Below are 17,957 nucleotides of genomic sequence, written 5' to 3'. Positions count from 1 at the left end.
GAGGTGTTCCTGTAATGCCCTATTTCTGCTTATAGGTGATAGAGATAGAAGATGCTTCACCTCTGAAATGTCCCATTACAACTAAGTTGGTTTTAGATGAAGATGAAGAAACCAAAGAACCACTAGTGCAGGTTCACAGGAGTATTGTTACCAGACTGAAGCCCCACCAAGTCGATGGTAAGGGTAAAGAGTCTTAAAATTTCTCTTTATTTATTTGCTTACTCCCTCCACTGACACAGCACCTCACGCAGCTGCAATTGTAATAGAATCATCAGAAAAACTCCGTGGCAAGCTGGTGCCAGAACGTCAGGTTTAATACTTTAGTTTTGGAATATCTGAACCAAAGTGAGTGAGATCAGCAAGACATAATTCTGTTTTACAAGCAAACGTGAAGTTAGAAGGGTCCTCAGAATCTTCTACTTCTCCACACCGAGGCATAATCAAATGTGTTTACCTGTTCTATTGAGGAATTAGTTTATTCATTTTCTACAGCTTTCAGTGAAGATTTAAAAATCTCAGTATTTTCCTGGGTTTCTCAACAGATGATTTTTTTTTCCTGATACTTGATGTGACAGGAAATGAAATCAACTTCTTTCCAAATTCTGTTTCTAGTGAAGGAGGAGAAAAGGACAATAACCAGTCATCATTTTCTTCACAGTTAATTCTGTTATTTTAAATTTTCTTCGATGTTCATAATTCACAACCTTTCCATCTCAGTTAGAAACTTCTGGACTTGCTTCAGCTCTTATAAGAAGGTGCCCTGAGCCGGACACAGCACTCGAGTTGAAGTCTCATCTATGCTGAGTATAGCATAGTAGAATACAACTTCCTAATAAATATATTGCAAAGAACAAAAAAGTCACCCAGCAGACCCTCATGTAGTGAATGCATTTAGTATGTAGCATATATTTCCTTTCCTTTTTCAGCTGTCACAATTCTCACTTGACTTTTTTCCTCTTTAGGCATAAAACGTCATGTCTGATCTGTCTTGGCAGAATTTCTTCCAGTTGTTCTCGGATAGTTTTGCTAATTTACCGACATCATTTATTCTTTCCATTAAGTCCTTGCCACGTTTTCTTCTGTCCCCAAGACTGTAGTCATCTGCAGTCTGCACAGTAGTGTTTTCTAACCCAGTTGCCACGACTTCAGGTGAAAATTATAAATGTAAGTTCAAGACAAAAGATCATTCCATGTAGAACCCATTGGACAGAAATGAATCGGGTATCCTGAGTGCTGCTTCTTTAAGAGTTTCCATGATCTTACAGTGATCTCTTCTCAGGTGAACTTCAATAAAATGCATGTTGAATAAAAACATTTTCAATGATTTTCTTTAGGTGTTCAGTTCATGTGGGATTGCTGTTGTGAATCTGTAAAAAAAACAAAGACATCTCCTGGTTCTGGATGCATTCTCGCTCACTGTATGGGCCTGGGCAAAACATTACAGGTAAGAAATAAAGTCATCTTGTTTTCTGGCCTGTAGCTTCCTCTCAAAAGCTGATTCAGCAAAAGGCAATTTTAATGACTTTCAGAAAATAGTAAAGCTGCGTTGTTTCCTAAGCAGTGACTTTGGGAGAGTTGCTGGAGGAAAATGTTTTATGAAGGTGTCTTGAGAAAGGAGTTCTGTTTCATGGTATACAACTGTGAAAGTTCTGATACACGCTTGTCCTTTCTCTGTTTTGAAAATAGCTACAATTAAATGAGATAATCATTGATATTAATTTGAAATGGTAGTGTTTACTTGTAAGTGATGTGTAGATCCCTTGCAACTCAGAATAAGAAAATATAGCTGGTGGGAGACAGGCTTCTGGCACTTTTGTTTCTAAGATAGTTTAATCTCATACAGGCTGTGTTTTTTACTGTCTTTTTTGTTCACGTGTTACTCCTTGAATTATTTACGTTCCTCGGTATTATTTTGATTTCTCTGTGGTACTGATACAGTAGGGGTTTATTGTTTGGTTTGGTTTGTTGTGTTTTTTCATGAGAGACTGTTAGTGTCTGGAGTCAGATGCTGTGTTTTAATACAAACAGTGTTTTGCCACGATTTAGACTCTTCTGGGTTGAGGGGTAGCAGGCATTTCTGTTCTGTGTCAGTAGCTGTCCGTATGTACCTTCCTATCTTTGGGGTTGTTGAATGTCACAGACTGTTAAGACCAGAAGAAACTCGTGTTGCCTTGGCTGTGAACTCTAGGGCATCCTTTCAACCCCTTTTTTGCTGCTTGATTTCTTTCCTTTGGGTTTACAGTTCTCTGCTTCCTGAGATCTTTAGGTTCAAGCCTTCATCGTCAGTTCAGTGCGTGTTCCTTCTCCCTTACACTGCCAAAGGCTTCTTTGTAAAAGTCTCTAAAAGAGAATACTGTGGCATTTCTTAAAAAAAGATCTCCACAATTATTTGTCTGATACAAGTGGCTCTTCTGCTATGTTAAAAGTTGTACAGCAAACAACTTGCCATCTCTATTAGTCTTCAAAATCTGAAATTGAATCCCTGTTTCAATATGTTTCTTCTGAAACTCTGGTCACCCAAGCAGTTGCTGTTGGAAAGCATTGCCATAACCCACTTTAGAGCTCTTTGGAGAGGGCTTAGCAATATGCTGAAAAAAACGTGGAAAACATTGGTTTAAGACTGGAGTTCAGTTGCAGGAACCTTGACACATTTATGAAGTCCAAAGAGGTGAACTTATTTAACGTTTGGGGTGAGTATTGGGAGGAAGCTTAAAAATGACTTAAGAGAAACGTTTATCAAAACAATTGATGAACTTGATGGACCTGTTGGAGAAGGTCCAGAGGAGGCCACAAAAATGATCAAAGGCCTGGAACACCTCTTCTGTGAAGTGAGGCTGAGAGGCTTGGGGTTTTCAGCTTGGAGAATATGCTGAGGAGACCTTATTGTTGCCTTCCAATACTTAAAGGGGGCTTATAAGAAAGATGGGGTAAAACTTTTCAGCAGGGCATGTAGCAATACAAGGGGTAACGGTTTTAAACTAAAAGAGGAAAGGTTTAGACTAGATGTTAGGAAGAAATTTTTCACCCTGAGAATAATGAAAAACTGACCCAGGTTGCCCAAAGAGGTAGTAGATGCCCCACCCCTGGAAACATTCAGGGTTGGGTTAAGCAACCTGATGTGTTTGAAGATGTTCCTGCTCACTGCAGAGGATTGGAACTGGATGACCTTCATGGTCCCTTCCAACCCAAACTATTCTATGATTCTATGTGAAGGACATAGTCAGCTGTGTGACGGAGAGTAATGAGCGTATGACTTCAAAATACAAGTCTATTAAATTTTAAGCAGCAAGTTACTTAACAAGCAGAAAAAGAATGTTTGAATAAGGCTGTTATATAAGTTCTATATATGAACATATACTTCTGTGTTTCTTTCCTATGAGAGTTTAATACTCAGTGTTTAATTTGGTATTTTATCTGGTTTTTTTTGTCTTGCAGGTAGTAAGTTTTCTTCACACAGTGTTGCTGTGTGACAAGCTGGATTTTCGGACTGCTCTGGTAGTGTGTCCACTGAACACTGCCTTGAACTGGTTGAATGAGTTTGAAAAATGGCAAGAAGGCTTAGAAGATGATGAAAAACTAGAGGTAAAAGGCTTAAAAAGAGTTCTTAAAATTGAGATAACCAAATGCTTTACATAATTGTGAAGCTCTAATACTCAAAATATAGCTTAAGGAATGCACTTTTTAGTAATTTTAAGAATTACAACAGTATTTCCATATTTTAAGAGAAATTCAAGCATGTTTTTCCCCCTTTGAAAGGTCTGTGAACTAGCAACAGTGAAACGCCCTCAAGAGCGAAGCTACATGCTCCAACGTTGGCAAGATGAAGGAGGTGTGATGATAATAGGCTACGAGATGTACCGTAATCTTGCGCAAGGCAGGAATGTGAAGAGTAGAAAACTTAAAGAAATATTTAATAAAGCTTTAGTTGATCCAGGTGAGTGAAAATTAATACAAATATACATTATATAAACTTGCTAGTTTATTTGTATGAGCCAAGTAATCTTGCAAATGGAAATCTGTTGGGCAAATAATTTTAAATAATAACATTGGTAAGATCAGATTTTCTCTTTTGTCTTTTACTGAGTTACAGAAATGGTTGTTCAAAAACTACCCTGTCTGTTTTTGTTAATAGAGTCCTATAACAGTCTTTTCTATCAGATCAAATACAGGAAACTTCCAAATAGGTGTCTTTTTTGCCAGCACTGCTTTCCTTGTAAAGTAACTCTGAAGTAACTCTGTTGAGAATTTAAGCTTGTTTTAATCTGCTAATTTGTTACAACCACAAGCTGCCTTATCCTTGATAGAAATCTACCACTTGGAGAGCAAATACACGTGAAAAATAGTTGAGAATGTACATTAGAAGTGTGAACAAACAATTGTTAATTAAGTGCTAATGAATTGTTAGTTTGAGTGCTATGGAGTCAGGGAAGGTCCAGTACGGTAGGTGATGAACTGTTTTTGTGATCAGGTTGAATCCCCATGTGTTATTTAAGCAATGAAGAAAATCCCCTTCTTGCCAGTGGGTTTTCTGACCCCTCCTATTAAAGCTACAGGTACTAAAAACAAGCTAAAAAAAAAAGGGAGGTGAGGGGAAGGATCCCTGTGCTGTCAGTTGAATTCAGTGTCTGATTTGCTTGGGATAATGCATTTGTTGAGAACGATGCCAGGAAATTCACAGCGAGAGAAGAAAAGGTGTCTTGAACTGGTGGTGACAAGTCAGTAGCCTGGCAGGACAGTAGCTGTGTATTCAGTCATGTTTGGGTGCAATGATGAAATAAAACATTTTACAGTAGTAGATTTTTGTGGGTTTTCTTTTCCTTGTGTAAAGTATAAGGGAGGCTAAAACGTGGGGGTTATTACCATGTGTCTTTATAGTCATATGGTCTCCTCCTTTATGGAGCTATATTTACGTAGCTTTGACAATATTGGACTGTGGCGTGAGGAGGCTTGTTGGGATGGAGATGTGAGGAGGCTTGTTGGGATGGAGGCGTGAGATGGCTTGCGTCACCTTCTCTGTCCCATCTCTTCTGAATCTCTTGGGTTTTGTATCTTGCTTTTACAGGTGAGGTTCTAGTCTACTTCCAGACCTCTGTGGACAGCTTAGGAAAACATGACAGAGCAGTGTTTGTGATTAAGTTCTTGACTTTTGTAGATTTAATAAAGTTGAGGAACTGCAGCACATTGAGCTTTGTAGGTTTTGAATGATTTCCTATGAACATGGGACCCCCTGTCTTTTTCTTTTCTTGGACCAGTTGGTTGGTGAAAGGCATTAGAGCATCAGGGAATCTAGCCTTGAAATAACTCCATTATTATTTTTATGTTGCTTCAAATCTTTCTCTGTTTTAACTGATTACAAAAAGACAGAAGTGTTCAGCTGTGGTCATCTGTTAGTTTTTGGAGACATTTGGTTTGGCTAAATTAAGGGGAAGATGTTGTAGTTTAAGCCTTGCTGACAACTGAGCACCACCCAGCTGCTTGCTCACAGTGGGACTGGGGAGAGCATCAGAAAGGTAGAAGTGAGAGAACTCGTGGGTTGAGATAAAGGTAGTTTTATAGGTAAAGCAAATCCTGTGCATGCAAGCAGAGCCAGACAAGGAATTCCTTCACTACTTTCCATCAGCAGGCAGGTGCTCAGCCATGCCCAAGGAAGCAGGGCTCCGTTCCATGTAATAGTTACTTAGGAAGACAAACGCTGTCACACTTGAACGTTCCCCCCCCTTCCTTCTTTTTCCCCCACATTTATACGCTGGGCATGATGCCATACGGTGTGGGATACCCCTTGGGTCACTTGGGGTCGGCTGTCCCGACGGTGTCCCCTCCCAGCCCCTTGTGCACCCCCAGCTTCCTTGCTGCTGGGATGGGGTGAGGAACACAAAAGGCGTTGGCTCTGTGTGAGCGCTGCTCAGTGATAACAATAGCGCTGTGCTATCAGCACTGATTCCGGCACAAATCCAAAACACAGCCCTGGACCAGCTACTGTGGAGAAGATGAACTCCAATGCAGCCTAAACCAGCACAGAAGTATTTTGCAGAGGCCATTTTTTGTTTCTTGCTGTCATTGTGCATCACAGCGTTGGCGATGTAACAGGCTGCCCATAAGAGAGTTGAGAAGCCGTGTCCTGGCTGGCTGTGTGACTATGAAAAGAAAAACCATTTCCTCTGGGAGCATTTTTAATTTAAAAAGTTGCAAATTTGGTATTTGAGTGATAATTTAACCATGTGTGTCTGGTTAAAATGAATACTGCTAGGGTAGACATGTTCCGTAGTAGAAGCCAGCGTTGCATTATATCCTACAGAAAAGGGGACCAGAGAGGGAAGGTTTAGCCAAAGTTTATGGGTGGAGAAGTGATTTCATTAATTAACTAGCTCTGCTATGTGAAGTAATAGCAGGATTATATAGGCATGCAGGGCAACAAATGGTTTCCCATAATGCTTTCTGCCACTCATGAGATGCTGTTTAGTTTATTGATAGCTGTTGTGCTTTGCTTGCAGCTTTTCAATAACTTCATAGTTTTTTACTTGTTACTACTAATAAAAATTCCGTTGCTGTTTGACTTGGAAAGAGCTCTTTAATTGGCAGTTGTATGAAGCAGACTTCAGTTCGTGTAGGCTTCAGAGAAAGAGGAGAGTTGGGTGTATCTCTATTGCTGAGTGTATTTTATGTTTATCAGCATAGTAACATGTGAGTACGGGGAGCAGGAAAAGAAGATGAAGACTGCGATATTTGAGGAAAGATTGAAGCCAAGTAAAAAGACATCTAAACTGTTAAATTTTCCACCATCCAAGAGCTGATTACTGCAAGGACTGGTATCACTTGGCTTTTACATCATCTGGAAATAGGGAAGGGCAAAAATTATTCTGATTTGCAGCAGAGATAATTTCAATTAGGTGTTATTGCACAGTGTTCTAGCAAAAGAGAGAGGTCAGTAGGTTCCCTACTCATGTCAGGGAGAATGCGTCCCTTTCTCATAATTCATCTCAGAAGAAGAAAATGGACTCAGTGATCCCTTGAGGTCCCTTTAAGTTTTACATTCCTTCATGATATTTTGAGAAACGTTCTGTCTATAATGAAATGCATTCATATCTTTTAAGAACAAGGAAAAAAACTCACATTTATGAAAATCCCTGCCATGGAGTTGTAGCCAAGAAGTTAGTTCAAGATATCGAGGCTACATGCCTGCCAAACAAACCACAAATACTTTTACTAAGAGAGTTTTTTCATATTTTTACTATCAATCACTTACTCTAAACAACAGTTTTTAAGGTGGGGGTTTTGTTTTTGTTTTGTTTAATTTAGCACTTCATGTTAGCGAATCGCAGTCTTTACGGAAACTGGTTTCTGGGGTATTGGCACAATTTTGATTGCTATCTATTGCTGAGTCCTCATTATCCTTCTCTAATGCACTTAGATTCTGATTGTAAACATGATGTACTGAACCAAATCTATTTCTGAGAAGGGTATGTTAACGTGCAAGCTGTCGCATCTGGTTGGGAGATGTTGCAGATCCTTGCAAATGCTTCTGTTCTAGAAAGCAGCTCCAAAGCGCACCTCATTGGCTACATGGCATGAACAGCCTGACTGCAGGATCCTTGCTCTCCAGGAAATACTGGAATGAGGACTAGAGAAAGGATCTGTCACTGTTAAGAGGCGCTTGCCTGAAATTGAAGGGAGGCTTAGTGAGTTGTTGAGTGCAAAATTCAGTGTTTTGTATGTTGTCAAAACTGGAGGAGGTATGAAAGTCATTAAATAATATGGGGAAATGTTTCTGTGACGGATGTGAAAATTCCAACTAAATTTTTTTATTATTTGCCCCATAAGGCTCAGACAAATCCAAGTGTGTTTGGAATTCATATGCGGATTTTCATAATGGTCATCAATACTCCATTAAAAAGAGTGATTTATTTCTACTTGGAAAAAAATATTTTCTTGATTCCTTTTCTGTGAGCATGTGAGGTTGAAATAATTTTTTGGTACTTAAAATGACATGATTAAGATGACTGGCGCTGGCGTTAAATCATTCGAGGGGTCGAAGGTGTAATTCATTCTCTATTGATTATTGTCCTAGAGTTAGTTTTCTTCTTTACAAGGCAGTTTAAAATTAGTCTGAGGAAAACTGATGTAAGTTATAAAAGACTAGATCATCCATGCTGATGAATACTCCTGTCCAACCTCAAGTATCAGCCTACGTAGAGTGGAACAGCTGAATCCAGCTGATGGCTTTGTACCACAGTTTTCGAAGGTGTGTGAAGTTGACTTCAGCTGATTCATGGTTGATTGTACCAGAGTTAAGGTCAGTAAAGATCTGGTAAAACATTCGTTCTAAGTTACTAGCTGGATCCTAGAATATCTTTTACTACTTTCTTCAAGGAGAGAGCTTCCAGAAATTGCCCCAAATCTGAAAACTGTTTGGGTGTGTAAGTCTGTTCTGCCAAGTTTGGTATTATTGATCTTAAACCACAGATTGTGACACTAAATAATTCTATAGGAGTTGTTTTGCGCACGTGTTGTGGTGTGGTTTCGACATTCCTTGCATGGCTCACCTAGAACAGCAGTCTGGAGTCCTTGGTTTTATCTTCTGGCAGAAAGCTGAGGGCATTTCTGCAGTGACTTTAAGGTGGAAATTGTCTGTAATTCAAATAAAATTTCATTTTGTCTTCTCTAAGACTTTTGATTACACTCTTTTCCCCTTTTAATACTGACCTGTTTGCCCTAATGAAAAAATCACTGATTCTCTGATTTTTGGTTTCTACACCAGCAGATGGCAACCTAAGCTGGATGCGAGGAGCATTTTATGACGTTTTGACAGAGTGAATAGAAATGCAGGCATGCAAACACTGGCTGCACGGATAGATAATTTTTATAGGAATGTATTTCAAAGCTGCGTTTAATCTTTCCCATGAAGACTTTACAAGCAGTGGCTGTAGTTTACCAGGATGGCTACTGGGAGTGCTTGGGCACAGGCTGAGCGAGAACCTTAACAGTGCTAAAACATCCCACCACAAAGCACACGCACATAAAAGTAAAGCAAAACCCCGAACTTAATAACATTAGTAGAACAAGGTTTGCATTCTTTAGGCTGCCGGTTTCTTTGTTGTTACAAAAGATGTTAGACATCTAATGTTATTCTTTTCTAGGTCCCGACTTTGTTGTTTGTGATGAAGGGCACATATTGAAAAATGAAGCATCTGCTGTTTCAAAGGCAATGAATTCTATTCGATCTAGGAGAAGAATAATTCTTACAGGAACACCACTGCAGAATAATCTTATAGAATGTGAGTAGTTCTCTGGTTTAAGTGTTTATTTCCTTGAATATGCTTTTGCCTTTCTGCAATATGTAGATAGATTTTGTTTGATTAGAAGAAAAGAATTCGATACGGTGAAGCTGCTTGCTAGATTTCTATAGCAAAAAAATCCTGACAGTCTGTTTTTACATTTTGTGTTTTAAGGTCATTGTCACAAGATGTGGCTCCATAATGTTTTAAGCCAAATTAAAATGAAGCTGTTGGGAATCTGGCCTCTCCTTCATCCTTTCCTTTGGCATGGCATTACGTACGGGCTCCCTAAGGAATCAGATGTGTGAGGAGTATCAGAAAATTAACAGTGCAGAAGTGGATAGCTTTCTGACGGTTTAGTTCCTTGATCTGATTAATCAAAGGATTAGATGAGTCTCAGCATGTCAAAAAGGGAAGGGAGAAAATGTTCAGAGTGGAAAAGGGTGGACCTTGCTGTTGCAAGGGTGTCTTGCAACAGCATCAATATAAGTTCTAATAAACCATTTTAGAGCAGTGTTCTTGACTTCCTGTTACTGTCTTGGGGATTCCAGACTAAACGAGCTTGTAATATTTGTTTCTGTTTGTTAAGACGTATAATGTGTTTTCCTGTTGATTAATTTGCTTTTGAATTGATTTAAAAATCTTTGCAAATATGGTTTTGTTATGCGATTGCTTTGGTGTACAGCAGCTTTCAAACTCTGCCACAAACACAATGAGGCAGTTTTAATCTGACATTAAACGTGGAAGTTACTTCCATGCCTGGAGTATGCATCAATTTAAGATGCCCTTTCTGGAAAATGTTGAAGGTTTGGGGTTTTTTTTGCTCAACAGAAAGTTGTTAGTTTTAGGTAGGACACCGTTATTTTCTGTTATAATTAATCCCAGTATTGTACTTGCCACTTTGAACAACTCAAGTCTGATCTTTTTGTCCTAGATCACTGCATGGTTAACTTTATTAAGGAGAACTTGCTTGGTTCAATTAAGGAATTCCGAAATCGATTTATAAATCCGATTCAGAACGGTCAGTGTGCAGACTCCACGCTGGTAGATGTCAGAGTAATGAAGAAGCGTGCACATATTCTCTATGAGATGTTAGCTGGATGTGTTCAGGTAAGAACTGTTTTGCTATAACCAATTTGAATTTGCTTCAGGGAGGGGGAGGAGTTTTGTCATCTCATTGTGATAAAAGCACTCAAAGACCTGTAAACCTGCTATTTGAGAGCTCCATTGAACCCAGCTATTAATGTTGACTTAACTGTTTATTTTCATTAATTACTGGATCTCTGCATTATTTATTGTGACTAGAAAAACTTATAAAAAAATCTCATGGCTTTTACCCAAATGTCAGTGTATCCTTAGCAGGACAATTACGTATATTAGCGAAAGCAGTTGATTTCTTACTAGGGGACTAGAAGATTGGAGTAGGACTTCTGTTGCTTTGAAATATTCTTATGTAATTCTATATACACATTGAAATGTTCACGTCCCTTGAAAACTGTACAGAAAGTTGGTGATCCCGAGTTTGTCACTTGGATCTGAATTCTTTCCTGATCTCTGAGAATCAGAAAAGTGGGGAAGAGGAGAGAAGGAATATTTATCAGGTTCAAAATGGTGAAGAACTTGTTTCCTTAAAGATCTTAGATGGACAAAACAGACCAAACTGCCTAGATTTAAAGAATGAGGGCTGGATTACTTGCCGTACAGTTACCCTCCTGCGGTGTTGCACCTTGTGTGCTGACAGCATGATGTTACAGCTCTTCTACTTTATAAACCCGGACACCAGCAGCCTTGTGGCAGGTGTGGTGCTCTGTAGGCACCAAGGACCTCTTCTGGCTGTGCAGTTGCTCTTAGTTGATGAAATAATCCCAGTGGGCATGAACTGGGTGAAATGGTTAGAATGGGATAGTCCCACACTTAGATATTTCTCCTTGAAAGCAATAAAAAGGTTTATGGAAGGATGTAAGGCTGATAAAGGACCTCCTGTTATAAACTTATGATCTTGGAACTGTGAATAATAGTGAGAGGATAGCATACGTAATTCTAGACATCTCTACAGCAGTACAGGAACATAAAGCAAAAGACAGAGCGAGAAGAGGAATATAAATAGTGAATAAATCTTGCGTGCCTTCAGATGCTGGGCCTCCCTGTTTGTGCAGCATTGCCTGGAACCCAGGTGAATTTTCTCGTAGCACGCTGTGCAGAGCAAATCCTGTCCGAGGCGAGCAGCTCTCCCTTTTGGTCATTAGAGCTCTGTGTAATTTCCTCAGAAGAAAACAGCTCTGTTCCTAAAGGATGCTCTCATGAGAGCATCTTGCTGCTCTTGTAGCTGACAGCAAGGCCGTGCAGGTGGTGTAGCTGTCAGTGCCAGGCGGGAGCTGCCGGCAGGCTCTGCTCTTGCAGGGAGCTGGCTGAGATTGTCCTGCAGCACAGCGCAGGGAGGTTAGCGCTGCTGTGCTCGATGCGCAGCGATCTCTTGCTCAGGTCAGGATCATTCCTCATTCACCATTTGGATGAAGGGGCAGAGAAGTAAACACAGGAGTAAGTTTTGCGTTGCCCCAGGCAAGTACTCTAAACCAGGAAGCGGTTAGTCTGAGTGAGTTCATCTGTGACACAAACATCAACATTAGCTCCTTGACTTACCCACGCTTTCGCCAAAGAACGTCTTGATATTTAAAAAACCCCCACAAACGTAGTTAGCGGAGCAGCTGCTGAGTTTGCAGTCAGCTTTGCAAGGCCTGGGAGCTGGGGCATGGGGTTAACCAGTCATAACCAGCGGCTTCTGACTAGACAGCCACGTTTACTGGGGAAGGTGGGCTTCTGCAGGCAGTGCCTGTCACTGATTGTATTTAGTGAGCTGGTTTTTTCCCTTTGTCGTTGGAAAACATCTGAATCATGGTAGTTCATGCATGGTGCTTTGTTGTTTAAGCTGCCAGAAGTTCTTAAGCTCTCAAGTAGTCATTTTTGTGTTTATATGCCTAACGTACCGCTTATAAAATTACAGAGGAAAGATTACACAGCATTAACAAAGTTCCTCCCACCGAAGTATGAGTATGTTCTAGAAGTTCGAATGACACCTATTCAGTGCAAACTCTACCAGTACTACCTGGATCATTTGACAGGTACGTGTGTGCCTACACTTCTCTTGGGTAATAAGACTGATGGTTGTTTAATGAAGGGCATTTTGCCAGAGTTGGTAGGTTGGAGGGGTTTTGTATGTATTATTTGCTCTATGTATTTTTCTGCTTCTTGTATGAATTTACCTTAGCTCTGAAACTTAAATTAGAGCAAAATACTTGGTTGCACATAAAAATATTGTTTTGAGGAGTAATAATATTTCCATCTATTAAGAGTAGTCCACCTTCGTGTTTTGATTCATCTCTCTCTTACGTGTTTGTGTGCACTATAACAGGCATAATCTAAAACTGCATTTTAGATGCATTTTGCCAAGTTTTTCTTTTGTTTATTCTAAGTGATACCTGTTTTCTTTCACTTATGGACCATAGAAAATCTAAAAGTCTATAGGACTTGTTCATTTGAAGCTTGTTAACAGCCACTTTCTCTTTGATGTTAGCTCAGGTTCAGGGAACGCAAATCTAAGAATTACTGTCATCCTTACAATTCCATTTCCCAGAGTCATAGGAGAGTACAAATGCAGATACTGGAAGCTGTTGTATGACTGAAACATAGCAAGAACCTGCCGTCTTAAATATTTATACTCTGTAGACGTTTACTGGAATTGTCTTGTGCATTGAGCTAATGCACCAAACAGGCTTCGTGCCTCTTTTGCCATAGACCTCAATAGACTGTCATGCAATAAATACTATTTTCTTGCATGCTTTAAATCATGCATGTAATAAATATGAAAAACGGTCTGTTTCAAGAACTTGACGTTCATGTGCTGCTTAATGAGAATTTGTGACTACAAAAAAAAAATGTTTAACTCCCTGGTCATTGTACTGCTTTGCCCTCATTTGTGCTTGGACAACGAAAAAGTAGGTGGGCTCTTTTTAGATTCTTTATTGCAACAGAATTCGGCAGCATTACAAATCCATAAATAAAAGTAGTTCAAAATAAACCTAAATGCAAATTTTATTTTGTGTTTGCTACTTCAGGCTGCTTTTACAAAACCTAAAGAGAGACAACTGTCCTCTTAAGATTCATTCCTGTACTGGGGAGAAACGTGTTTCTACGTAAAAATGTAATCGTGTTTCTCATTATCAAGAAAAAGGAGAAAATCTAATTTTGACAACTTTTACTAGGAAAAAAGTGCCTGTGACTGAGGAATTTGACCTCTTTTACAAGAGACGTTACAATATGATGTGCAGCTGGAAAGAACACTCGGTCCTGTGCTGACGGAGTGTTCAAAGGGGGAACTGTATGCGGCAAACTCACTTCAAGGTCTCGTTCTAAAACCTGAACTTTATTGTCAGGTGTAGGTGGTGGCAATGAAGGTGGAAGAGGCAAAGCTGGAGCTAAACTATTCCAGGATTTCCAGATGTTGAGCAGAATCTGGACTCACCCTTGGTGTTTGCAGCTGGACTATATTAGCAAAGAAAATAAGGTAAATTAGGTGTATCAAAATAGTCTCTATTGCGAGCTTTCCCAATAAGCTTTGCCAAATGCTCGGTAAAGTTTCGTCAAATTAATGGACACCTTTGTTGCTGTGGGGTAATTTTGCTGCTGTTTTTGTCATATTTTGGTTTCTGGGTATGTCGTCATTCTTAAAACATTTCTTTGTAGAACTTACCATTGCTTAAATGAAGAATAAGGAGATGGCTAAAGGTTTAATAAAAGCTTCTGGATGAGCATACTTATTAAAATTTGTTTCTTTCTTCTTTTTTGAGGGCTATTTTGATGAAGACAGTCTGGATGAGTTCATAGCTTCAGATTCCGATGAAACCTCAATGAGCTTAAGTTCTGATGATTATGCAAAGTAATTGAGCTTTTATTTGTTGTTGTGTGTTGGATTTATTTCCCTAATGGAACTTAAGTGATTTCTATAAAAGTGAATGTTTTATTTTGTCTCTCTGTAAGAATATGTTCTCCAGCAGTAGAATTAAAAAAAATAATGGTGTATACAATGTTCCCTTTCTAGGAAAAAAAAATCCAAGGGGAAAAAAGTGAGGAAAGAGTGTAGCTCAAGCGGAAGTGGCAGTGATAATGATGTCGAAGTCATTAAAGTCTGGAATTCAAGATCTCGTGGAGGTGGAGACGGAAATGCAGAAGAACTTGCTAACAACCCTTCAAAGTCAGATGAAGGTGAGGATAACGTACAAGTAAATAGACTACACGGCAGCTTCATTTTGCAAAAGCTCTTTCAGAGAGGTGTCAGGAATTCTGCTTTGCTGAAAAATGGCAAATTCCTTAATTCCATGGACTGCTCCTATGCTTATGGCTCCTGCTCCTTCTAATTATATATTCATCCTGGAAAAACAAGGATCGTCAATTGAGATCTCGGGGTTCTTGTGGCAGGCAGGCTGCACAGTTAATTTTTTTTAGTTCAGAAATACAAAACAATACAAAGTTAACAGAGGAATTGTGCTGCTTTTCATCTCTCTTTAACTGTATTGGTGAAAGACTAAGAAGGATGCTTGACATTCAGTGTTGCACCTGAAATTTGCAATGGATGTTGAGCAGCATCTATAATGCAGCAGGAATACAAGGCCTTTTTAAGGATTGTTATTCAAATTACTTATATCTGTACATTTAAATTTTGGATTTTCTTTTAATAATCCAGTTTTGTGTTGTATCTCGTATCACAGAGTGAGGTTTCTGGTTGTATCATTTATTGTGTGTCTAATCACTTTCTCTAAATGAATGATTTTTGGGAGACAGTTAAGATGAGGATTTCTCTTTTTTTGATCCCCATCCTGATGACAAATATACTGTGAACGTGTAAGGGGAAGTTAAATTAAACATTATAGAAATATAATAAAAGAAATTAAATAATGTAAATCCAGATAATTCATGGTTGTCATCTACCTCTCGGGTTCTGATGACAGTGCTGAGAACATGCTTTCTGCTGGTTGAATTCAGAATAAACATCACAGGAGTATCATGAAGGATTGGCGCGGTCTGCGCCTGACCCAGCAGACGTGCTTTGCTGGGCGCAGTCACTTGGGTGTGTCTTTACAATGACAGACTAAATCCTCTAATTTGTTCTAGTACTTCTGCATTTTTAAGGGGTTAAGTCAAATTAACAAAATTAACTTATATGATAGTGACACGCTAAAAGCAGGATTGTTCCCATGTATGTATTTTACGGGTTGTGTTAATGTAGTAGTGTGTTAGCAAGTGGGCAGATGAGAAACTTCCTAAAGAATGTGGCAAAAAGGCAGAGCATGATGGTGGAATTTGTTTGATTCTTTTTGTCTGTATTGTAAATTAAGGGTACATTTGCTAATTTTGTCTTCCAAATTAGCTTAGATGAAAAATCCTAAATGTGAGCCTAACAGAAGTCAGGAGGTGGTTTATGGGTTTCGTCTTAACCATCTGTACTGTTATAACACTTGGAACCTTTGTTCCAGAGTTCTTCAAAGCTCTTTCTTTCTTTTCCAACAATTTCAGGTGTTTGTTTGAGATTCAAAATAATTCTCTTCATGAAAAGCTTCTTTTCACTGCCTGTAACACTTAGGGATGAGTTTTCTAAGATGCATCCTTGTTGGAAACAAAGCTCTTGGGAAAAGGTGGAGATGACAGCACTATGTGTCCAAATAGCCTGCAACACGAGAGGGGATTTGTGACTCTTATTCATGACTTGTGCTATTGGTAACTGCAACTCTGGTGTTTGCTAATAGTGCTGACACTTTTTTCTTTGCCTGTTTAACCCTTTTCATACCAGCTAAGCCTAATAATGAGGAAACAATTTTGTAATTCAGATGTTTCAAAGCATTTAAATGGAGACAATATCTTTATCTTTCAAGTTTTTGTTTTACTTTGTTTGTTTGTTTTTTTTAATAGGCAAAGGTGCCTCCTCCTCCAATCCTGGTAGCCCAGCACCAGACTGGTACAAAGATTTTGTCACTGATGCGGATGCTGAAGTGTTGGAACATTCTGGGAAAATGGTGCTTCTCTTTGAAATTCTTCGAATGGCAGAGGAGCTTGGAGACAAAGTGTAAGTTTCTTCTAGGAATATTTTTAACAACCTTATAAATATGTTAGACTGGCAGCATTCATTCAGGCTTCATGATGCTGTAGCTCAGTTTTCTGAAGCGAATGTCCATGCTACGTTCATTTTTATCGGTGAGTTTTATCATCCATGCAGGTTCTCCACCAAAGGCTTTCTCTGTATCTAGAAAGGTTGTTTGTTTCAAAGGGAGTATCAGAGCAAGGAAAGAAGAAAAATAAAGCAATGCAATAATTAAAATAGCCTCACAGGTGCATTTTTGTGTTTGTGTTTCCAGCCTAGTGTTTAGCCAGTCCCTCATATCACTGGATTTGATAGAAGATTTCCTGGAGCTGGCCAACAGGGAAAAAAATGAAAAAGATAAGACTCCCATTTATAAAGGTGAGTGATACCTTGAACAGCTGCAAAGCTAGTAACTCTCTTACAAGTTTCTATTCAGTCCGACGGGAATGGATTTGATATAATTGTTTTCATTAGAAGTCTTGTATGCTCTGTACTATTCCTGAAGTTGGCAGGATTATTGGGCACCTCTGCAGGTGGTCTCTGCTATCCCATTATGGATTCTTGCTTCTGATTTCATTCCGTATCATCCATGCTTAATGTAGCCTGAGCAGATTATATGTTCACCGTCTGAAAGGAGAGAAAAAGTTTTGTTGAATTCTGTATGAGTGATGTTATACGCTGATAGGTGCCAAATTCTGATTCTTCCTGCTGGGGGAGAGAACGCAAGAGAGTTAAGAGTACTTTGAAACAGTGTGTAAAACATGCAAAATGTGAATTTAGGCTTTACTGCAGTAGGTTGCCTTATGGATTTCATAAGAGAGCAGATATAGGATTAATAATTATAGTAATGATGCTAAACTGGCAAGGAATTTCTCACTAGCCAGGCGTGTGCTCTCTGAAGGATGTTTCTTCTGTTTACTCTGTGAGATACTCCCAGACTTCGTTATCATAGAATCACAGAGGGGTTTGGGTTGGAAGGGACGCTAAAAGGCCATCCAGTCCAAGCACCCTGCGGTGAGCAGGGACATCTTCAAACACGTAGGTTGCTCAGAGCTTTGTCCGACCTGACCTTGGATGTTCCCAGGGATGGGGCGTGCACCACCTCTCTGGGCAACTTGTGCTGGTGTTTCACCACCTTCATCATAAAGAATTTCTTCCTTCTATCTAGTCTGAATCTTCTCCATTTCAGTTTAAAACTATTACCCCTTGTCCTTTCACAACCGGCACTGCTTAAAAGTCTGTCCCCATCTTTCTTATTCTCCACGTCCAAAGAAAATGGAAGGTTACTTGTGAATTAGGGAGAGAAGAAAATCTTCTATGAACTGTAGTTACTTTTTCTTCCCCCAGTCTGGCAAGAAGTAGTCATAGTTCACAGGGTAATGGGTAATTAAAATCAAAAAAGGTTTTTCTGAAATTTGAATCCAAAATGATTAGACCTTGACTTTGACATTTCCTTTTGAGTATTTACCTATGAATGTTATTGAGCTTTTACCTGTGAATGTTTTTTATATGGGAGAGGCTTTACTTACACTGATTGTATGACATGAAACTGCACA

General features: G+C 39.2%; 1 protein-coding gene across 6 annotated transcripts in view; it reads left to right on the top strand.

Moving 5' to 3' along the window:
- The window catches only part of ATRX (ATRX chromatin remodeler), an 83,215-nt gene that overhangs the window by 47,432 nt on the left and 17,826 nt on the right, over nt 1-17,957 (top strand). For all 6 annotated transcript variants that reach the window (XM_054075258.1, XM_054075260.1, XM_054075257.1 and 3 more), the window contains 12 exons: nt 36-177; nt 1,335-1,444; nt 3,436-3,582; nt 3,757-3,934; nt 9,135-9,272; nt 10,207-10,382; nt 12,274-12,391; nt 13,703-13,833; nt 14,117-14,205; nt 14,368-14,531; nt 16,233-16,386; nt 16,676-16,779. In XM_054075258.1, the coding sequence (XP_053931233.1) occupies nt 36-177; nt 1,335-1,444; nt 3,436-3,582; nt 3,757-3,934; nt 9,135-9,272; nt 10,207-10,382; nt 12,274-12,391; nt 13,703-13,833; nt 14,117-14,205; nt 14,368-14,531; nt 16,233-16,386; nt 16,676-16,779 (1,651 nt within the window). The remainder of the gene's footprint in view (nt 1-35; nt 178-1,334; nt 1,445-3,435; nt 3,583-3,756; nt 3,935-9,134; nt 9,273-10,206; nt 10,383-12,273; nt 12,392-13,702; nt 13,834-14,116; nt 14,206-14,367; nt 14,532-16,232; nt 16,387-16,675; nt 16,780-17,957) is intronic.

The sequence above is a fragment of the Cuculus canorus genome, chromosome 10 (assembly GCF_017976375.1).
Source record: "Cuculus canorus isolate bCucCan1 chromosome 10, bCucCan1.pri, whole genome shotgun sequence".
Lineage (NCBI taxonomy): Eukaryota > Metazoa > Chordata > Aves > Cuculiformes > Cuculidae > Cuculus > Cuculus canorus.
The sequence above is the reverse complement of the archived record's forward strand: the minus strand, read 5'-3'. Positions and strand labels throughout refer to the sequence as shown.